The sequence below is a fragment of the Peromyscus californicus genome, unplaced genomic scaffold (genome assembly GCF_007827085.1).
Source record: "Peromyscus californicus insignis strain IS unplaced genomic scaffold, ASM782708v3 Scaffold_7__1_contigs__length_154581171, whole genome shotgun sequence".
Classification (NCBI taxonomy): domain Eukaryota; kingdom Metazoa; phylum Chordata; class Mammalia; order Rodentia; family Cricetidae; genus Peromyscus; species Peromyscus californicus.
This window is the reverse complement of record NW_026294595.1, coordinates 135,205,054-135,229,177: the sequence shown is the minus strand read 5'-3', so window position 1 is coordinate 135,229,177 and position 24,124 is coordinate 135,205,054. Positions and strand designations below refer to the sequence as shown.

Sequence of the window (24,124 nt, the reverse complement as noted above, 5' to 3'; positions counted from 1 at the left end):
TTTTTGTTTTTGTTTTTGTTTTTAAAGGAGGTCTTGCTAAGTAAGTAGTTCAAGCTGTCTACAGAACTCAAGATCCTCCTGCCTCCGCCTCCTGAGTACTGGGATAACAGACCTTTGCCACTACACTGGGTACCAAAGATAAAGTTAATAGATAGCATTAACCCAGGGTCAGTGTTCTACTCTAGGTTGACAGCTACTTTAATCTGAAAAAGAACAAAAATCCATCATACTTAAGGGGAACTAGCTGAAAGGCAGTGTGTATAAGAAAGGGAAAAGAAAGAAATACTAGCTACTAACAACCCAGAAGACAGTGACAGCAAAGAGACTAAAAACAAGAAAAACATGCAAGTGCACTGAGGAAAATAGAAGCTGAATTCAGTTCTAAGAGCTCTATGTATAAAGAATGTAGAGGAAGAGTACAGGAAAATTCTCATCTTTAGATCCTAGTAGCTGGAAGAACAAGAGGCCCTAGTAAAAAACTGAAAGCTGTGCCCAAAAACTAAGACTTTATGTGTCTACAAGAAGCCAAGTATTCAAGGCAATAGTAGGACACCTGACCAAGATGCTGGTCAAAGGAGGAGGCAAGAAGTAGAAAGTAAAGCCAGTAAGAGCACACAGAACCCTACCCCACATGCTGAAAATACATTTGTAGAGAATATACTAGTGGTTTTAAAGATTAAGTATCCTCCTGGAATTTGTCAAAGAATAGCTATTGTTAAAATATTTATGAAAACAATTGTAACATTCCAAATATCTATCAAATGCAAAAGAAAGGGCAATAATCTTGACTGACAGCTAAGAAATTAAAGGTGCCAACCACTGTGTACTATATCACCATAAAATCTTACTCACTGTGAATTCAGTCACCCAATGGCTGTTATGCATGCATTCCACTTGAGCTCATGTAGAAGCATGCGCGCGCGCACACACAAACACCAACAACATGTTCCAATTCTTAGTATTTGAAAACGCTAGATGAAACCACAAAGACCCCTAAAGTCATTTTAAAAACAGAATAATGTGTGACACTGCTTCACTGCAATTTAAATAAAATTACTCCAAAAAGACACATAAGTAAATGAATAAATAGAAGAGACCAGAAATCAACATCTTTTGTTATTATTACCTAAAGTATTCCTCCCTGAGTTTGAAAAGGCTTTTAAGTAAAGAAACTTCCAGGTCCTGAGTTCAGTTCTCAGCACTCATGTTGGGTGAGCTCACAACTGCCTGTAACTCCAGCTCCGTATTCCAAGGACACATAGACACAAATAAAAATAAAGCAGAAAGAACCAAACTTCCAAATGATAACAATCTTCCATCTTCTTCCCACTTTAAGAGCAGTTTCTAGCTAGCATTACACAGGATTTGACAATTGTTGTGCAAAAAAATACTACCAGATTCAGGTTTTGTGAGAGCTAATTTAATTTACATGTATTCTCAAGTCCAAAGTACCCTACTAAAGACTGATCAGACAAGGACTCTGTACTCAAAGACTTTACAATCCAATCATGCAATTAATATTTGAACCTGAAGAGCCATTACCCAAGGCACACAAGAGAAAGGGACATTAGAACAGGAGCCGGCAACATGCAGTCTCTCAACATGTGGCCATTTTTTTAAATTAAATTTTTTCATTTATTTTACATACCGAACAGCCAGTTCCCCTCCCTTCTCATCTCCTCCCCTTTCTACCCACCTCCATCCACTCTTCCTCCATCTCCATTCAGAAAGGGACAGGCCTCCCATGGGATTCAACAAAGCATGGCACATCAAGTTGAGGCAGGACCAAGCTCCTCCCCCTGCATCAAGGTTGGGCGAGGCAACCCAGCCATGTGGCCATTTTTAATGAAAAGGAAATATACATATCAAAGGTAATAGCTATTATTTACTAAATATGCATTTCCCTTAATTTGACATTTTTGAAAATAAAGTATACCTAACTGTTACATACAATCCTTGTGACAGTAGAATTCCACAATGTCTATCTAATCAAGTAACTAACTCATGTGCTCACATCCCTCCTCTGACCCACCAGGGGTTCAACCTTCAAGGTGTCTCTAGAGGATGAATGGACAGCAGAAAGTTAGGATGAATGGATGGCAGCAAAGTTAAGAGGGAAAAACTTCCAAAACACAAGTGACAGGTGAAGGGAAGCAATCAGAAGACAGACTTAACACTAAGGACACAACAAAGAGTTAAGAAAAAGGATGAGGAAATTAAGACTATTCTGAAGAATTATAACAGAATTTCTATATTATCGACTTTCATAATTGTATTGATGCTATTAACTGTTTAAATTCTTGCTGCTTTTATTTTTCTACATTTACTTCTTATTTTATGTTTGTAAGCTACTTCTCTCCTTCCACTAGGTGGGTCCCAGGGATTGAATTCAGGTGGAAGAAGCAGTTTGGACTAAATCTTACTAGACGCTAAGAGGGAATTATAAGAAGCAAGCTCTCTAGGCAGATGGGCCTACCTGCAATAAAAAATAGGCAACAGCAACTAGTCACTATTATCATTGCTGAAACATTCATCCTCTCATGACTGATCAAAATTAAGTAAGATGCACTTCCTGCCAGTGAGGAAATGATGGAGTTGATTCTTGTCAAGAGCATATTTAAAAATAAAGTTTAGGGGGTTGGGGATTTAGCTCAGTGGTAAAGTGCTTGCCTAGCAAGCACAAGGCCCTGGGTTCGGTCCTCAGCTCCGGAAAATAAATAAATAAATAAATAAATAAATAAATAAATAAATAAATAAATAAATAAATAAATAAATAAAGTCTAGTGCATTGTATGATTCAGAGCCTAGGTTCAAAACCCAGCACAGCAAATTGATTAATTAAATCCCAATTATTTATGTTTATCTCTCTAAAGCCATTTGGTTCCCAAAAGTTTTCTTTTTTTTTAAAGTTACAGAAATACTCATTTTTTTCTTGTAGGTCTAGAGTCCTAATCCTCTTATTAGACAAAAAGAAAACATATCTAGAAATAAGAAACATCTGCATCAAATAAATCTGACAAAATTTGGTCTGTTAAAAAAGAAACTCTCGCTGGGCGGTGGTGTCGCACACCTTTAATCCCAGCACTCGGGAGGCAGAGGCAGGCAGATCTCTGTGAGTTCGAGGTCAGCCTGGGCTACAGAGTGAGTTCCAGGACAGGTTCCAAAGCTACACAAAGAAACCCCGTCTGGAGGCGGGGGGGGGGGGGGGGGGGGGGGGGGGGGGGGGGGACGGGACGGGACGGGACGGGACTATGGGGGGGGGGGGGGGGGACATGACACACACACGGACACGGACACGACGACACACGACACGAGACAAACCTCAAAGTTGACCTAATCTCAAAATGATAACGGAGCCAGAGATTTGTAAACCAAGTACCCTCTAGCCTCATCTGGCTAAATAAAATTTTCTTTTCCATAAGAAAATCAAACACACAAATTATATGAAAAAAAAAAAAGCCAAACCCACAAAACATTTTGCAAAACCTTAGAATGATAAGATGGGTGAGGGTGAGCACACCTCTAGTACCTTTAGCTACTCAGGAGTTGAAGAAGGAAGACTACTTGAATCCAAAGGTTCCCTGGGTAGTAGTGAGAACCTGCCCTCTCAAAAGAATGAGACAGAATATGAACAATCATAGGCAAACCTTACCACAGAGCTCTGAAAGAGATTAGAGGAAAACAGACTTGCTCCACAGTTAAAATGAACAAATTCTTGTTCTGTCATTTAGTATTTGACCTTGGATGCAAACCATTTAACTTTTACTCAAGAAAGAAGCACAGAAGCTGGCATGCCTTTAATCCCAGCACTGGGTAGGCAGAGGCCAGCCTGGGCTACAGAGTAAGTTCCAGGACAGCCAAAGCTACATAAAGAGAAACTCTTATCTCAACACCCCACCACCATCACCACCACCCAAAAGAGAAAGCAGTATAAAAGTCTCAGGAGCTTCATACCTCTGCTCATCTTAAACTTGGTATCTGAGTCCTTGGCAAAAAAAAAAATAAAATAAAAAAAAATGCTCCTCTTTGATAGATGAAATAATAGTCCAGACTCAGAAAATTTGCTATTATTTAATCATCTTCATTATTAGTTTATATAACTGAACTGAGCTTAGTCACTGCATACAAGTTAACAGTTCTGGCTCTATATGTGCGCTTAAAGCAGGAACCATACCCTAGGTACCTTGCCTGTTAAGGCAACACTAGATAAAGAGATGTTTTATTATTTTTCCTATACTGAGATCCTAAAAATGACTTAAAAAGAAATAGAATTTTGGCCTTCTCTAACAATCCTGTACTCAGAAGTCTGAGTAATTTCCAGGCTGGTCCAGGGAGATGGTTCAGCATGTACTAGTGTGAGCCACAACCAGAGAACCCACAGAGGCAGGCACCTGTACTTGCAACACTCTTATGGGAGGACAGGTAGCAGATATAGGAGAATCACTTCTAGAAGCTTGTGACTCAGCAGCAAACACAAGAGACCCCACCTCAAGGTAGAAGAGAACCAACTCCTGAAAGCTGTTCTCATTCCATAAACACTTTATATACACAAAACATACATGTTCTGTGTGTACACAAAATTAATTTTTTGTATTGTTTTTAAATAATTTCTAAGAAAACACCAGTTACAATCCCACATGCAGTGCATGTTTGTATTATTTTAGCTGCAGTCAGTAGGTGGCCATCTAACAAAGTAGCCAACCCTATTCCTCTTAGGGACTTTAATGCAGTCAAGCTCAATCCAAGCATAAACATTTACACTTTCTAAGAGAAAACACAGGCTGGGGGTGTGTGGCACAGGCTCAATGGTACTACTACATTTGCCTAGGAAATCAATTCCATCTTGTGGAGAAGGGATGTTAAAGAAGCAACACACATTAATAATTATAAAACTATTTCACAATCTTCAAGATTTCAAAGTAAGCAAATCAAGGCATGAGAAGAGTCCTTTGCTTCCATAAAAACAAAGAATGGAGAGACAGATTTCTTGTACAAAGAAGGAAACTCTGAGCCATGTTTGAAACCAGTGTAGTCTGTGTGTGTGTCTGGTTTATCTGTTAGTTCTTTCTTCTCTCCCCTCTCTCCTTTCCCCGCACCACCCCCCCTCTCCAGGGTCTCTCTACATAGCCCTGGCTGTCTTGGAACTCACTATGTAGTCCAGGCTGGCCTCTGCCTCCCAAGTGCTTAGATTAAAGGCTTGTACCACCAAGCATGGCCTGGAGCCAGACTCTTTACACCAACTTTTCTTGACAGACTTTGAGATATTATTATAGCAGTTATATAACAGTATGACCTCCTTCCTTCAAATACAGTAAGTACTCAAATCTGGTGTGTAATCAGTGTATAATATCAAAAGCTGTCTTCCCCAAGAAGGTACACACAGTACAACTTTTTCAAAGAAAAATCTCTATTCCTCGCTGATAAACAAATACAACCAGCTCACAAAATGGATATTGGAGCCACATGTGATGGCCCTTAAGTGTAATCTCAGTACTTGGGAGGCAGAGATAGGTGGACTGAGAATTGAGAGGCCAGGCTGTGATAATTAACAAGATCTTGTCTCAAAAAAGACAATGGCTCCTGGGCTTGGTGGCATATGCCTTTAATCCCAAAGGCTTAGGACACAAAGACAGGTGGATCCCTGTGAGTTGGAGGCCAGCCTACATAATGTATTCTAAGCCAGCCAGAACTAAAAAGTAAGACCTTGTCTCCAAAACAAATGAATGAATAAATACATAAATAAATGGACTTTAACAGCAGTTCTCAATCTGTGGGCCATAACCCCTTTGGGGCTCAAATGACCCTTTCACAGGAATTGCATATCAGATATTTACATTACAATTCATAACAACAGCAAATTACAGTTATGAAGTAGCAACAAAATAATTTTATGGTCAGAAGGTCACCACAACATGAGGAACTGTATTAGAGGGTCTCAGTATTAGGAAGGTTGAGAGAACTACTAGCTTAAAATGTAGCTCAGGCCGGGCGGTGGTGGCGCACGCCTTTAATCCCAGCACTCGGGAGGCAGAGCCAGGTGGATCTCTGTGAGTTCGAGGCCAGCCTGGTCTCCAAAGCGAGTTCCAGGAAAGGCGCAAAGCTACACAGAGAAACCCTGTCTCGAAAAACAAAAAAAAAAAAAAAAAATGTAGCTCAGTAGAGCACTTGCCGAGCATGTACAAAGCCTTGGGTTTGCCTCTCAGTACCACCAAACAACATAATAGACAATGAAATCATTTGACTGTACAGACCGATTTAATTTTAAAAAAAAAGATATTTATCACCTCATTATTGTAAAGCTCACTGAGATGATGCCTTGCATCTTCTTCCTCCATAAAATCACATCCCGAAAGCTGGAGTTTACACAAATCAACATTATACTTAATACTTATGCACTTTTATTTTCTAATGCTTTAAAAGACTCTTTTTGTTTAGGGCAGATAATGAACTGGTCTCTGGTCTTAAAGACTGACATCTGGAAATACGGTCATATATCAGGAATATGTGAATCTCCCCAGGAACCTGAAAGCCTATTGTCATTAAAAGGAAAGTTCAGCAAAAAAATTCCACCCTCTTTCAACAGTCTCAATTCACACTTTAAGAATGTTGGTTTACTTTTAGTCTAGATCCATTTTAATAACAGCTAATTCAAGTGAATCCATAGAAGAGTCCTTATTTTACAATTCTCATTGGCAATGTTTTCAAAATTCTAGGACATAATTAACAACTCTTTCAGTGAGAAGACACAGGTAGTTGCTGGCTAAAGAAAGGCTCTAGGAGTTCTGGAACTAAAAAGGAGAGAAAAAAGTTGGAAGGATTCACTTCTAAAGCAACCATGGGCTGGCTGGAGATGTGGTTCTGCAACTCTTGTGTAGCATGTATGGGTGAAGGCCTGGGTTAAATTCTCTATATAAAATAAATGAACAAATAGAGACATAGCACAAATATGCATACATGCAGCATGCATACCTTTAAGAATCCAAGAATTAAGCCAAGGGTGGTAGTGTATACCTTTAATTACAGCAAAGGTGGATGGATACCTGTTACTTTGAGGCAAGGCTGGTAGTCTACATAGTAAGCTCCAGGATAGTTAGAGCTATGAAGTGAGACCAAAAAAGATGGAGAGGAGGGAAGTAAGAGAGGTTGCAGGGGGGTGCTAGAGAGATGGCTCAGTGGTTAAGAGCACTGGTTGCTCTTCCAGGGGACTCCAGTTCAATTTCTAGCACATACATGGCAGTTCACATCTGTCTAATTCCAGTTCCAGGGCTTCTGACACCCTCACACAGACATATAAAAAAGAACAGCACAACCCAGTATCAAATTACTTAAGATCCATCACAAACAGAAACTTAGTCTAAAGGGATATTTTACTACAGCCATTGATATCCTGGGGATGTCATCAGGTTCCCATGTACCTTGTTCTGTTTCACATTTAACTCAAGCTGTGGCATCTAACAGTACATTAAACTCCTTGCTCTACAGTTTAGTTACAAATTAAACAACTGTGAGCTAATTAACACCTGAGCCTAAATTTCTAAAGTAGAAGTGAGTAGTGACAACCATGCCTCAAGATTGACAGGTGAAAATGCAGAGTCCTTCAAACATTGCTTGATTAATAGTAATTGATCAAATATCAAGCCATTTGTTTCACCTCTAAGCCTTCCCTACCCTAGTCTCCAAAACCTTGATTATAATTGAAGCTAAACCTATAAGAAACTGGGTCTATTGGTCTATTTCTAGTCTTTCCACAATCTACTCAAGTTGTTAAAGATCTTATCTGTCTACCGTCAGTGGTCTCAGTAGCCAAGGCTACAATACCATTTTGTTTCAGCAGATTAATATTTCTTAATTGTGAGTCCAATTATTTATAAGATGTAGCCTACACCCAACATGAGCATGCAAATGAGAAAACAACCCTGACCGGGATACAGGAAGGAATACAGTTCTAATCTGCTTTTACTAAAAGTTAACATATCCAATACTCTATCATTTATAGTGTAGTGTTTATCAACTATAACTTAATGTGAGTAAACTTGGTATGGGTAACATGCTAGAAGCTTAGAATTTCAAAAGTTATAAGCTCACGGTAACCATTTTAAAGTATGCTGATATATGGAATAGTATAAATTTAAGCCAACCTATTTTGCCAAATATAAAATAGACATAAACTACTTCATAGTTTCAGGGACACTGAGATAAAATAAGAACTCATTCTATCTAGAGGACTTTAAATTTCCTCTTTTGTTTAGCACTAAGGAGGTCAAGTGAAATGAGGACCTGCCTGAATTCCTAAGTGATACATTCTCTTAGCACATCATCTAGGATAAAACAATGTAAACATATAGATGAGAAATTCATTCAAACTTCTAACACAACAAATTCTCATTGGTCTTCAATTTCTTGCAAAGTTGCAAGAGCCCCAACCACCCCCTATTCTAAACAAAATATAAACTTTATCTCTTGGGTTGTATCTACATTTTATTTATAGAGTTGTGCTAATGACAGCAATCAGTCACACGTGACTAATTTAATTCAATAAAATGGGAGGAGTACTACCTTGCATGTTGGTGTCTTGCAACTGCAACATTGTAGCTATTCCTGGGCATCTGCTGTACCAGCTACCAGCTGCCATGAGCCGGTCTGGTAAGCTATACCAGCCAAATTCTGAGCATGAACTATGAGCGGCTGCATGCCAATGGAAGCCAGGTGTCCAGGCACAGATGGAGTTTTTACAGCAGGCCAGCCTCCCATGCTCTGACATGACACCCTATTCAGGATAAATATCTGTACCACAATACAAAACAGCAGGTACAGCTGCTGCACTTCATCTCTGCCACCAAAGATGCCTTTGTGTACCAAGGGAACACAACTGTAGAGCTTGACAGTGTCATGACCCTGAGGACTCCGATTCTATTGGATGACCATGATGTTCTAAGGAGTCCTCAATAAAGCACAGTACCACATACTAGGATGGACAGTGAAATGCAGAATGCAGAAGCATTTATTAGGTGACACAGATATCCCACTTGACAACTGAGGTTAGATAACATGTGACAGAAGGTGAGAGAGCTCAAGAAAATAGCTCACACCGGGGAAATAGAAAATCTGACTAATGACAAGGAACTGAAGAGACCTGTGGTAGTAGACAGACTGGTGTATGGTGAGAAGAAATCCCCTTAGGAAAACCCCCCCTCACATCACTGTGACAAACTAGGACCCTAAGGAAGGGTCTCTCATCTCAGTTGATCAGCTAAAGACCCCTCAAGAATACCTACCATATGGTTCTAAGGGGCATAGCCTACTGTAACAGATTTTTCTTTGGGCTGCCAGCTCACAAAAAAATGACAGAGATTTATTATTAATTATGAAAGCTTGGCCTATAGCTTAGGTTTGTCCCACTAGCTCTTATAACTTAAATTAACCCATTTGTATTAATCTACCTTTTGTCTCGTGGCTTTTTACATCTTCCATCGTGCACCTCCTGTTTCCTCTGGCATCTCTCTCATGCTGAAATTTATCTCCTCTTTATCTCTCTCAGCCCAGAAGTTCCACCTAACCTCTTCCTGCCTAGCTATTGGCCATTCAGCTCTTTATTAAAACAATCAGAAGGTGCCTTGGCAAAGACACATCTTCACAGTGTACAAAAAGATTATTTCAGAACACCATACTCTCAGGGGGGTAAATTTGGGGGTGTACTTCCTTCCCTATTAAAAGTCTGATATAATGAACAACTACCACACTGGAGAGCAGAGAATAGGATTTTGCTAATCTAGAAATTTAGGATCAAAACATTCTACTGTGTGACCTCTTCTGTACAGTAGCAACTGAGAATTCCTTGTCCTGACTCCCTACCTAGCATTCTGACCTACCTGTTGAAGATGAAGCATTTTCCTGCATGGCATGATCTACACAAGTGGGTCATCACAAAGTAGACTACTTCTGCACAATGTCCCTGGGAAGTCAAAGCCTAAGTCTGCAGAGGATATTCAACTGAAATATTAATCTACTTCAGGAACAAGGCAAGTGAGTTCCATTTTTACTAACTCATCTTTCTCTTTTAAGAATAATACTTAAAGTTAGAATGTTTTACTCTTGCCAGGTGGTGGTGGCGCATGCCTTTAATCCCAGTACTCAGGAGGCAGAGGCAGGTGGATCTCTGTGAGTTCGAGAGACAGGCTCCAAAGCTACACAGAGAAACCCTATCTCGAAAAACAAAAAACAAACAAAAATAACAATAATAATAAAATAAAATGTTTTACTTTTGCCTCCACGTAGGTCTCTGTAGTATGACTCATTTTCACAAGGACATCCCTGCACTACAAATGCTTCTCCTTTCCTAGGAGGTAGACTTGTCTAATTTGAACTTGCACCTTCTCAGGCCAGCCAATTTAGGATAAGCCCATTCCTGCAGGCTTGTCCTCTTTCACTTCCATTGACTGAGCTCTTAATGCGTGGGTAATAGAGATAATTTCCAATCTGCCTATACTACACAGGGGTCCTCAGCTCAGTCTAAACTGCCTTTGATTCCAACAGTCAGGAGCTTCAAATGGCCCCAAATTCAGTTTGTCTGGCCAAAAAGGTATCAGGGTGTTAATGTGTTTCTTCATTTACCCCACTGCTGTACCCACCAACAGGCCTTACTTTGAGGTACTATGAATGACTGTGGAAACATTCAGGCCATTCTCTGGACCACTAGTGAGTTGTAACTCAAGAAATCAGAGAGCCCCTTCCTCATTAGGAATTATTCAATATCACAATCTTAAGGAAGCACAAACACTGCACAAGTAATGAACCCCAGCCATGGAACTAAGTTACTACAAAACTAGCTTTAGGCTTTGTACAAATGCCAGAATTATAGAACTTAACAAGATTATATGATGATCAGTCAACTTATCTTATTCTTGTCAACAATTTGATGTGGGGGATATATTAGTACCAGGCCTAGTTGTTTACTTTTTGGGGTTTTTTTTTTTTTTTTTTTTTTTTTTTTGAGACAGGTTTTGCTATGTGGCCCAGGTTGGCTCAAAGTGGCAATCCTCCTGATTCTGCCTCCCAAACGCTGGGGCTATAGACATTAGTATTATTTTATACAACTTTGAACTTATAGATAAGTAAGTTGTGACATGCTGAAGGCTATCTAGCTAAGAAGTGTTGATCTAAGACTATCTGAAGTCCAGAGTCTCTCTTTGACTGATGTGGACTATGAACATCTTTCATTCTTCCTAAAAGTATGAGGTTAAACAAAGTTGAACTTCAAATCTTGTTCTATTCCACTGGCTCTGAAACTTCAGTATGCATCAGATCACCTAGAATTCTGCTTAAAAACTCGGACTGGAATGCTGTAGGTCTAGGCAAGGTCCATGATGAAATTCTATTTTCAACAAGTTCTTAGACAATGCTAATGCTGCTGATCAGGCAGAAAACCATACTCCAAGAACTATCACTGTTCTAGTCATGTTCTTCACTTAAACCAACATTACTAGCTGAAGACCCCAACTACTTTAATTACCTCTAGAGATGATCTTCAGTATTCTACTGTTTACCTAAAGCCCTCCCCTAAACCATCATAGGGCTGGAGAGATGGCTCATCAGAAACAGCATTTGCTGCTATCCCAGAGGACTCAAGTTTGGTTCCCAGCATCCACCTTCAGTAACATCAGCTCTAAGGGATCCCACACCCTCCTGCTTCAGAGGGCACTACACACACATGGCATAGACAGACAGACAGAAACGGGAAGTAAAAATACTATTTTTTAAAATAAAACAAGCTCTAGTTCTCTGAGCTCTAGTCAATCACCCCATCCAAAAAGATAACCTCAAGATTAAATGGTTTATTAAATATAGAAACAGAAAGACCAGGATTCTGGTAAGACACAGTAAAGGCAGTTAATTATCTCTAATATTTAGGTAAATCATCAATGAAAGATGGATTTCCTTTTTTTTTTTTTAAACAGGGCCTCATAAAGCCCAGGTTTGCCTCAAATTATGTAGCCAAGGATGGCTTTGAACTCCTGATTTTTCTTCCACTGTCTTCATGTATTGGCCATTATAAGCACACACCACAACTGGTACAGCTATTTACTTAAACTAGAATGGAGTTGGCATTAAGCTTTTATAAATGTACATTGAAAAACAATGCTCTGGTCTTTAAAAAAAAAAAAATTCCTTGGACTATAGGCAACTAATAACCACTGAAAGATGGAGAAGTAGTCTCTCTCAGAAATGAGACTAGTCCTCCCCTCTCCCCCGCCCCATTGGTTCTCTTTCACAAAGCGGTCCCCTCTGAAATCATATACACATATGCACATACCCTTGGGTAAGCCTTGTAGCTTGACTAACAGAGTATCTTAATCTAATGAAGCAAAATACACATCCTAGCCAATTAAGATAGTGAGGGCCTAACAGAAACCTCCATTTCTCTTTATGGGCCACCAGCACGAATGAGGACCATGCAGGATTCTTGAAGACACACTAACACAGATTTTCAGTATGGTATAATACAGAATCAACTTCCAAGAGTAGGACTAGGACCATGTATCTCTACCAAGCACTCCTATCTTACAAGACTGAGGATAAAATATTAGACCTACAATTCATAGGTGAAGACTAAAATTGGGACTGGAATAAAGCTCTATTAACTAGTTCAAAGATCCAGCTGTTGAGCAAATGCTCAAGAACTCAAATTTGAGTTCCCTTAAAAACCTCTGCATCTATACTCAGCAGTGGGTAAAGGCCTATTTACCTTTTGCATTAGAAAAAGACTGATGCAAGAAAAAGTGGCATAAGCTTTAAATACAACTCTACTGTGCATTTTCCTACACAGAGGTCAATACAACCATACAGCATTAAGATTCATCTTCCGAGTTTTTCCCATATACTTTAAGAACCATTTTTCCACGACAAAACCTTCTGAAGGCTTTAAGGATTTCTTAAAATTAGAACCATTCTATAATCTCCAGTTACTATAACCTACCTTCAATTGAATATTAATTTTGCAGTCTGAACATATTGTGATGGTCTTTCTGATCAATGATCTCTAAGATCTATTATATTTAATCTAATGGACACTAGTGAAGCACTCCTAAATGACTTTTATTTCCTTTGAGTAGTATTTTAAAAAATAACAAATTCAAGACAACTCAATATTCAGCATTAACTAGACTTATGAGCCACTGTGGACATTTCTAGACTATGTAATTTTTTTTCCCACTATCTCACAAATACCTATCTTCTCATACAACTATTAACATGTACTTTGCTACCAAATTCTTTAATATGTTTTAATTTAGGTTTGTTTTTGTTTTTGCAGTTCTGGAGACTAAATCTACAGGCTTGCACATACTAGCTAGGCAAGTGCTCTATGCTGAGCTATATTGACAGCCATTTTTTTATAAACAGAAGCAACTCTGGAATGAAGATGACAAAACCAGACAATAGTGTACAGAGAGAAAAGTGGCAGGGTGGGTGAAATGGCTATGGCATATAGCACAGGAGTACCTTCTGAAGGACAGGGCCTGTTTCTCTCCGAAGTCTATTAACAGCTAAAGGGAGTGAATGAACAGAGCCTCTACATTGGGCCTTGAGGCTTTCTGTATTTCCATAGACTCAACTAGTCACAGAGAAATGAAATCTGGCAGAGTGAGAAAGCAACAGCCACCACCACCATGTGGTATTCTGAGCCATCAGGATTAAGCCCTTATATCTGAGGAATGTGGCCATGTCTCTGAGCACAGAGGTATTCTGACTAAAGACCACAGGAGACTGGCAAGAGGTGGAGTTTGCAATGTAGAGCTGTCCTCATCCTTGTAGGTGAAAGTGGCTTAGAAGACCTTGCCGTGCTTGTCAATGAAACTGGTCTGGAAGTAGTATATGTGTTTGGGCACCCCTACAGTGCAATTAGAGACCTTATCTCCAGGATCAGGCTGAACTCATACTAGATCAGCAAGCTTGTGCTCTTCTTTTAACAACAGACCAGACAAAGGTTTTGTAAGAACCAAGCAGAGGCACCTTTTGCCCTCAGCATACCACCAAGACTGCCAGCAGGACAGCAATGCTGATAGCTTGATTCATGGTGCCAAGAGCTCTGTCCTGGATTGTGGGCTTTGGTCTGTGGTGGCTGTAGCCTTGTTTAGAGAAGCACCACTGCCTCCTTTCTTTTATTTATTTATTTATTTATTTATTTATTTATTTAATTTATTTATTTATTTGGGTTTTTTTTTGAGAGAGCTTCTCTGTGTAGCTTTAGAGCCTTTCCTGGAACTCACTCTGTAGCCCAGGCTGGTGTTTGGAAGCACCACTGCCTCCTTTCTTATTTATTTAGGGTTTTTTTTGGATATGTAGTATTTTAATGGTTAAAATGTCACCTCTCTTTTAATAACTATTTTAACATGATCCTAATCAAAATACCGACTATTTTCCCTTTATATTTGACAAGATGATTATTAAATTTTTTTTAGAATGAGGGGGAAAATAGTCAGAAATATTTTGGTTTGGGTTCTGTTTGTTTTTTGAGACAGGGTTTCTCTGTGCAGCACTGACTGTCCTAGAACTCACTCTGTAGACCAGGTTGGCCTCAAACTCAAGAGATTCGCCTGCCTCTGCCTCCCAAGTGCTGGGATTAAAGGTGTGCGATATCACCGCCTGGCTTCATTTTTATTTTAAGGCAAGGTTTCACTAAATTGCTGAGGTTGGCATGGAACTCATTTGATGATCCTCTTGCCTCAACTTCTGAGAAGCTCAAATACAGGCCTGAGCTTACTTACATAAGATATTCTTATTTTCCCAAATCACTATTTCACAGGAGGCTGAGTTGGCAACTTTAAGTAAGACATGGAATAAAGATTAAATTCTCAGATGTTTTCAGTCTTTGAATTTAAAAATGTTTTGGGGAAGAAATGGCCTTTGAAAAAAACATACTGATAAAGCATGTTAACTTTCACAGTTTAAAAACAAAACAAAATAAAACAAAAAAAAACCCAAAACAATTAATTAATACATTTATTAAATGTATCCAAAATCTAGGCATCTTTAATTGAAAACTCACAGTTCTAGTAAAAGGCTGGGAAATTAGTCACATCTATAGATGGTCTTCATTTTTAAGCCTGTCTTCTCAATTGCTCTAGGAAATTAATTAGGCCTTAAACTTATTCTTAGAAAAGTGTGTGTGGGGTGGGGGGAGCTGGAGAGACGGATCAGTTGTTAAAAGCAGACTGCTTTTACAGAGGAAAGGACCTAAATTTGAGTCCTGGCACCCACCATCAGGTGGCTCACCAGCTCAGGGGAGAACCCAAAGCTTCTGACTTCCATGGCCATCTGCACTTCTGACTTCATGGCATCTGCGCATACACAGACACACAGATATATACATAATCAAAAATAAAAATAAAATATGTTTAAAAGGAAGAAAGAAAAGTAGGAACATAGTATATACTTGGGTCCTATTTAGTTCAAACATAGATATGGAAACCCTTTTATTTTACAGTGAGTGACTCCTTTTACAATGGGAAGATGAGTACAGAACAGGAAGTTCAATTAAGACAAGGAAAAGACATAACCAACTCTAGTTATAAGCCACAAATTTATTGTGTAACTGTCAGGAAGATTTAAAACATTAACAGGAAATACCAGTGAAGGATAATCCCAATACCAGCACTACTACAAATCTAACATAAAGATCTACTGGGGCAATAAAGATCTACTGAGGCATGGTGGCACATACCTTTAATCACTGCACTCAGAAGGAAGAGGCAACCTGGTCTATATAGTGAGACTATCTCAAACAAAAAAAAAAAAAAATAAATAAAGATCTATTTTAAAATACATGTAATCTCACTGAAGTTTAAATATTACAAAGTAGAGAGAGAATCTTCACATTCTTATATAATCCATAATAGTTTATGAAACAAAAAATGTTTAGCTGAGAAAAACCGGGGACAGGACAAGTTTCAGAGTGAGAACAAGGACTTACCTAGATTTTTTCTGAATTCTCCAATTTCTTTTTATGGTAGCTCCCTCTTTACCACCAACCCTCCAATACCAGTCCTGGTTCCAGCCTTAATACCAAAGAATCTCTTAGATATCTAATAGTCCAGGTGCATGGGGTCCAGGCTATCTCTACCAGCAGATAGTAAAGGACAGGCTGTGACCTCTGTAATAGGAAGCTTACTGACCACAACCTGAGTTTTGGAATCTGCACCAAGGCAATATGCTATCAAAATGGGGAGGTAAGAATGGAAAAAGTATAAAAAGTTTTCTTTCTGACCTCCAGTTCTCCATAAATCTACATATTCTCTACTACTCCCACTCAGTTCAGATTTAATAAAGTGTTTTGGTAAGAACTCTTAGTTAGTTCCCCTCCTTCCACTTCTACTTCTGTTACTAATCAAAAGCTCAACTACCAACTACAAAGAAAAATAGGAGATACCATAAAGAGATGGGTAAATTTAGTTTTTATTTGGTTGGTTTTTTTTGTTTTGTTTTTTTGAAACAGGCTTTCTCTGTGTAGCCCTGGCTGTCCTGGAACTTGGTCTGTAGACCAGGCTGGCCTCGAACTCGGAGATCTGCCTGCCTCTGCCTCCCAAGTGCTGGGATTAAAAGTGTGTGCTACCACCACCTGGCTAAATTAAGGGGTCTTAAGCAATTGATATAAACCTGCCAGATCAGTCTCCTGCCAATCAGTAACATGTCTATAAAAGTTTATCACTGGGCATTCAGAAATGGTAGCAAGGTTAAAATACAAACTTTTATTAAGTCTCAAAAAGATGTATTAGTCTACTGTAGTTCAAGTGTGGTGGAACACTGAGGAAACAAGAGGATCTTAGTTCAAGCCCAGCCTGGACTACACATTGAGTAAGGCTATGTCTCAAAACAAAACACCTCAACACCTAGAAACAAGAAAACTGGGTAGTACAACGAGAAACAATATAAAGAATATTGGGACCAAGGTTTGGCTAGTTCTTGCTCTTAAATAGGAAATCTAGCTGGGATTGGTGGTGCACACCTTTAATATCAGCACTTGGGAGGCAGAGGCAGGTGGATCTCTCTGAGTTTGAGGCCAGCCTGATCTACATAGTGAGTTCCAGAGCAACTAGGGCTATGTAGAGAGACATTATCTCCAGACAGACTGAGCGACTGACAGGCCGACCTGGGGCCTGTGAGATGGCTCAGCAGGTAAAGACCTGTTCAGCAAAGCCTCACAGCCTGAGCCCACATGATGGAAGAGAACTAACTCTGGCCAAGTGTCCTCTGACTAGATGTCACAGTGTGGCTGTGAGCTGTGCACACACACACACACACACACACACACACACACACACACACACACCCTACCCACGTGTGCAAGCAAACACACAAAGCAAATAAATAAATATTACAAAAAAACTAGGAAGCTGTTAAAATTCCAAAGTGTCCCTTAAGTTTGTTCTATCTATATAACAAAGTGGGTAACACTGCTTCAACACCATTCTTTGTATTTGTCAAGATGAATCTCTGGTCACTTCAATCCACAGAAACAAGCAAAAAATGTTGATTTAAAATGGGAGGGGTGGCCGGGCGGTGGTGGCGCATGCCTTTAATCCCAGCACTTGGGAGGCAGAGCCAGGTGGATCTTTGTGAGTTCGAGGCCAGCCTGGTCTACAGAGCGAGATCCAGGAAAGGCGCAAAGCTACACAGAGAAACCCTGTCTCGAAAGGAGGAAAAACAAAAAACAAAAAAACGGGAGGGGTGCATAACCAACAACAACAAAATAAAATAAAATGGGGTTAGTATTCTGGTAGAGATGCATATAAAAAATACTATGTGTTTCAGAAAATCTCAAGGATGGTACATAGAGGTGAAGATGGTAGGAAAGTGAATGTAACTAAAAACAAGATAACAAATTAAAGATGAGTTCCTACCAAAAAGAAATAAAAACTAAAGTTGCTTCTTTACCAAAATTTTGAGATGTTATATAACATACAGTTAACACACATTTTGATATGGGTAGTCTAAGTCAATGGTATTATAAATCTGTATGAACCCCAGAAGTATTACTTGTATTTAAGATATTTCTTTTTTCTTTCTTTCTTTTTTTTTTTTTTTTTTTTTTTTTTTGGTTTTTCGAGGCAGGGTTTCTCTGTGTAGCTTTGCGCCTTTCCTGGAACTCGCTTTGGAGACCAGGCTGGCTTCGAACTCAGAGAAATCTGCCTGGCTCTGCCTCCTGAGTGCTGGGATTAAAGGCGTGCGCAACCACCGCCCGGCTTAAGATATTTCTTAAACATATGCAACAGATATCATATTAAATAATACCTTATTGCCATTTCAGCCAACTATGAGACATTTCCTTTAAGACTACCAAAATATTATATTTATATATGGATTTCTGCCCCTTTTTTTCTCCTTCCCCCTGAGACAGGATTTCTCTGTGTAACAGCTCTGGCTATCCTGGAACTTACTCTGTAGACCAGGCTGGCCTTGAACTCACAGTGATCGCCTGTCTCTGCCTCCTGAGTGCTGGGACTAAAGATGTGTGCCACTACCACCCAGCACATGGGTTTCTGCTTTAAACATTTTCTTTCCTAATCAAGCCTTGGCCACTGTACTACCCTCCACCCTTCTTCACTCCCTTCTCAAGTGCCCAGGCCCACACTATCAGCACTGCACACTGCCAGCACCTAGATAGCCAAGTGGAAGAGTAGAGTTTGAAAAAAGGCTAATTCTTCCAAACTGATGGCTTCAGTTTTAGAGTCCCTGTTTCAGCTATTGGTCTGAAGCCACAGAAATAGAAAGGTGCTTCTCAAACTTCAGATTTACAAAGAATGAAAACACAGATGGACCTCCCCTGCCCCCACTCCCCTTCCTATGAAATCTTCCCTTAAACACAATACTCCATTGACTAAGTCTGGAAGTTCTATCCTAAATTCAACATCCTAAGTGACTTCTCAATTGTTTGCACAAATGCCTTTATTTTGCAAAGTTAGTAGATTAAAAGTAATCAATGTATAATCAGATAATTTAAACCACAGAACACTGAATTTCACTCAAGGACTCACACTTTTAAATGCCAAATATGTTTTTACCATTCCTTCAAGTTGTTTTTGTTTTATTTAGAAAACAACAACAAAAACAGAAACCACCTCTGGGTTTGACACCAAATACTTACTGCCAGCATTTGCAGTCAAGGTAAATTACACCTACATTCAAAGTAATTGCACTTGGAATTCATTTCAAAGTGAACCTAGAACCTTTAAATTAAGAGTCCAACATAGTTTCATAGGAGAAAGATGCAATCCCTCACACAACACACTTCTGGGGAAATGAATGGGTTTGAAGAAAGTCGGTTTTACTTTGCATCTAATAAATGACAAAAGTTACTGAAAACTGTAATGTACATTATGCACTCATGCCCAACCTGTAACAATACAATTTCAGAATAATGTGGTCTCCTAAAATGACACACATTCAGAAAGAACAACAAAATCATTTCCCATACCACAATCAACAGAAGACAACTGTTGCTGTAATTAATATACAGCTTTTCTAATATATTTAAAGATTGAAATAGCAGACTTTTTTAAAACTTTTCCATGCCACACACACCAAAAACAAAAAATCTTACAGCCTAATTTTGGTATATAAACCTTAAAACAGGTTAACTATAAAAATCCCTGCCACTCACACAAATAGCTATTACTTCACTATACCCAGAATAAATCAATATCTCTCAAACTTTCAAAATCCATGATTTTTATGCTGGCAGGAAAGACTTGACTTTCCCACCCCTGTTCTATTGGTTTACGTAAAATTTGAGGAACTTTGGGTTATTTTCCATTTTACACTATCTACTTACCAAAGGAAAGTAGAAGTTAGAGAGTTAGAAATATTACCCAGTTTGTGTCTTCTAAACCATAAGCTTTTTCTGATTTCTTTAGTAACTCCAGAATTTTCTTGTTTTACCAGAAATACCCAGGCTGAAATTTGTGAGACCTGATATGCTCCAAGATAATAGCAGCTTACTAATTTCAAAAAAGGTCTATCAAGGAGTACGGCTGCAGTGCAAAAAAAAAGGAAATACTCCACTGAAATCTAATATTTAGATTAGTCCAGACTGAGTCTAAAGGTTTCCAGATTTCATTCGGAAAGACCACCAGTTTTCAGCTTTAAAAAATGACAGTTTCAGAGCCACATCATGAGCTTTCTCATTACCTACCTCAACTCATACCCAACAGACAGCAAGCACAAAAGCACAACTATTAGGATCAAAAACAATTCCCCTCGTCCAAATTAAACCCACTAAGCCTACCCAGAATCAACACATGCTGTCAGATCATAGTATGATGGAGTCCAGTATTCTACTTTGATGCAGGGAAAAGAGCGAGCTCCATAACTCCAGTAAGATAAGCAGTTAACTTCCAGCCTTTGAAACAGAAAAGGATTACCAGCACCTTAAGCTAATGTTATCATCGGTACAGCTAGGCATCCTGTGCAGTACTGTAATAATGACTCAGCCTCACTATGGTTAGTGCTACTGACAAAGGGAACCCTTTTCATTCAGGTGAAAGGGAAGTATGAAGTATGGGCTATGTTCCTGAAACTCCTAGCTCGTTAATATCTTAAATACAAATATACTACACAAATAACATTTTCAAAGCAGTTGAGTATGGCCCAGAATGTTCTAAATTTCACACAAAAGGCTGTAATTTTTAAGTACTGTAAAGAATGAGCTCCACAGCAGGGGAAAAATCTTTTACATCTTACAGGATTCAGGCAAGCAAAATAAGGGATACGTGGTTTTACTTTGTGAACTTGCAGCTAATCTTAAGATGGTTCAGGATCACTTAAAATCATATTTAAGTAAATATCCTCACTATAAAGATCAATTAAGAAGCCAGGGTATAAAAGCTGGTTTTTATTTTTAAAACTGTCTTTCATATTTACTTGCTCAATCACTAGTTAACAGTGTATTACTTGATAAAGCAAACAGTTACTGAAACTACATGTAGACAATACCCACAAAGCTAATCACTACAACATCAGAACTTTAAGGTGGTAGGTACACAAAAGTGTTTTTCAAGATTTTGGTAAGAAGTAAATGGTGTGCCATTGATTACCACACTCCCACCTTGATCTACTCTATCAAAACAGGAAACTTCATTTCTTCATACCAGTATCATCCCTACTGTATGGAGATAACAGTACCTAACTCCTAAGGGCCCTTCCAAAGAATAAATTAGACTTAGACGAGCCAAGAAAGAGTTGAGGTGCAAGCCTGCAGTTAAGTGCTCAAAAAAATATCGTTGGAAAATGTAAATATATCCTAAAAGTTAAAAGAGGCAGTTTAAGTTACTCTCTATAAAAATGCAAAGATAACATACCCAGTCCATAATCATGCACATATTAAATAACTCCTTTCTATTATTTAGAAGAGAATTATGGAAGTCAAACTTAAGAGGAAAAAGGCTCAAGTTTGTTTCATCACTAAATACATCACTTACCAGATCAAATTAAAAAGCAAATACTTTATTATTAAATTCTTACCTTCCTTCAGAGAGCTTAAAACCACTTTTTACATCCACACCTACCACATTCTTTGCCCCCTTCCAAAGAAGCATATCCATATGCTAGATGGTTTTCTAAATTCAAGAGGTTTCATCTCCCTCTTTTAAAAGCCTGATAGGATGAACAATACATCCAAGAAACAACCCAACCCCTGACAATTCTTAGCTCCTAGTCTTGTACAACACCCTGCCCAGTCACTTCTGAGAAATTTCCCCACCCCCAGATAAAATTAAGTCCTTTATGCTCCCAAAGCATTTTGGGTACACATATGCTCTAACACCTACCTTGTAATTAACTAATTATGACTCCCCCAATAGGCTGAGTTAAGAGCAAGACTGAGATGTGGTCACAGGTTCAATTCTAGCACTAAGCACGGCATATATAAAGAGCTCAAGAAAAGCTATGCTTGACTTAGCTTCTCTCCTGACTTGGTGCCATCTCTTTTTAGAAATATAAATTTAAGGTATGGACTGCTGCACCAGAAAACCTACTCAACAGCTTCTCTCACTAAAGTTCCCCTGAACCCAAACTCAAATATGATTATGTACCAACCCAATCAGTGGGGATTTCCAGTATACTACAATGGGATTGCTGGAAAGCCCATAACTGTGAGCTTCTTACTGGGGTGGTGGGAGGGAGACACCCACCAACACATTCTTCCCTGAGTAGCTTTAGTGGAAATATTTTAAAAACACATGACTGGCAAGGGCTCAAAACATGAGGATGTGGGGAAAGCTAGCTAACTCATAATTCCTGAAATACAGCAGGTTTGGAGAAGAATGAACAGGAAGACAGGAGTGAGGGCTGACCACTCTTTGTTTCAATAAATAAAATTTTTTAAACTCCCTATAGCCCCCAAAGAAAAGGCCAGCACACCAGGTCCAGAGGAGCAACTCAGTCAACCTTCCTCTGAACAAATACACTAAACTGCGTCTCTTAAAAAATTTGCCTTGGGAACCCTAGCCACAAAGTTCTAGTCACTAATACTTTTAATTTTTTAAGGAAAATCAATATGCTCAAGTCCATCACTCACACAGAGACAACTTGAAAACTTTTTAAAGGGAGGAATATTTGCAAAGAACACAACTTGGGAAAACAATCCCAAAATACAAAGAACTCCACAAAAGGTGGCTTTAGTTTTTTGTAATTGCTACCATAAACATCTCACCATTAAAAAAATAAAAAAAGACGAAAAAACACAAAACCCAACAGCTGCCTAAGGGAACCTTTCATTCTGGAAGCAGAAAAAAGCAAGCAAACGTCAAGCAGAAAGCGAATAACTTCCAAAATAAAGTTCTATTTAGGAAAAAAGAATAATTTAGTCTCCAAGCCTTCCCTCTCGGGTGAGGTCTGTGATTTATACGGCTCTGCTCTGCAGAAAGCTCTTTCTGGACGGCTCAAGGAGCCGAGGGAGGGAGAGAAAGACACAGGCACAGAAAGGAGAGGAGAGATGAAAAAGAAAATGGCGCAGAGACTAAGTCCCGACCGTCGACAAGGCGACTTTCCCGGGAAGAATCCCGGCGGAGGAAGGCCGCCCGAGACCCAGCGACGAGCGACGCGGGGTCTCCGTTGCCCCCTCTGGGGAAGGCCGAGATCTGGGGGTGTTGGGACCCCGGGAAAGGGGGTCTAGAGGCGGCCCGATGGGAACAATGGGGCCGGTGAGCGAGGAGCCGGGACTTAGTCTCTGGGACGCCATGTCTGTCCTCTGCCCGGCTCCGGCCCGGCGCGGGGGAGGCGGCCGGCGGCGTGAGGGGACACTCGGGGCGGGGCGGGGGGCACACTCACCATTCAATCGGAAATCCGCTTCAATCTGAGGAAAGAAAAGGAGGGAAGATATAACAACCGGCCCATGAAGCCCCGGGGCGGCGGGCGAGAGCGCGCGGCCGGGGGCCGGGCCCACCCGGCGCCCCGGAACCCGGAGCCCGGAGCCCCGCGAACGACCCTCCCCAGGGCTGCCATCCCCCCCAAACTCCAACTTGACGGCTCCGCCCGGGGCCCGGCCATCCAAGCGGCTACAGCCGGCCGCCCTTCACCGCGGACTCGGGCCTGTCAACGCGGCGCGGCCGGAGCCGGGGCTGAGCCGGGGCTGAGCCGGGAGGCCGGCGGCGAGGCGGGGGCCCGCGGGTCGCACCTGGGAGTCGTTGTGGAGATGGTCCCCGCTCATGTCGGCCGGCGGACGAACGCTGAAGGCTCAGAGGCAGCGCGGGGGAGAGACGCGGACGGTCGGGGCGGCCTGAGCAGGCGGACGGAGTTCCCGAGAGGCACGGGCAGACGGCGACAGCAGCCACAGGCCCGAGACTCCCGGGGCAGCTGAGGAGGCGGCGGCAGCGGCGGCGACGCTGACAGACTGCCGGGCGGACGGGCGGGCGGGCGGGCGGGCGAGCGACGAGAACAGACCCCCAGCAGTTGTGTAACAGCCTAAGTTCGCATTTCCCCTCACTGCGCCTGCGCGGCCGCTTTTAAATGGGACGTCGGCGACGTCAGAGCTCGTGGAAAGGGGCTGAAGGCTGCGGCGGGTCTCTTCGAGGTCCGGGGGCCGAGCCGGTTTTGCTTTGCAAGTTCCGCCCCCTTCATTTGCATATGTTCGACC

The 24,124-nt window shown here is 40.5% G+C and overlaps 1 protein-coding gene across 1 annotated transcript in view; it reads right to left on the bottom strand.

Moving 5' to 3' along the window:
* Top1 (DNA topoisomerase I) overlaps window positions 1-23,901 on the bottom strand; it is a 92,950-nt gene extending 69,049 nt beyond the window's left edge. The window contains exons 1-2 of the mRNA XM_052722626.1: window positions 23,666-23,901; window positions 23,320-23,344 (exon numbers count right to left, since the gene is read on the bottom strand). Coding sequence (XP_052578586.1) covers window positions 23,320-23,344; window positions 23,666-23,698 — 58 coding nt within the window. The 5' untranslated portion in view covers window positions 23,699-23,901. The remainder of the gene's footprint in view (window positions 1-23,319; window positions 23,345-23,665) is intronic.
* Window positions 23,902-24,124: the final 223 nt, after the last annotated feature.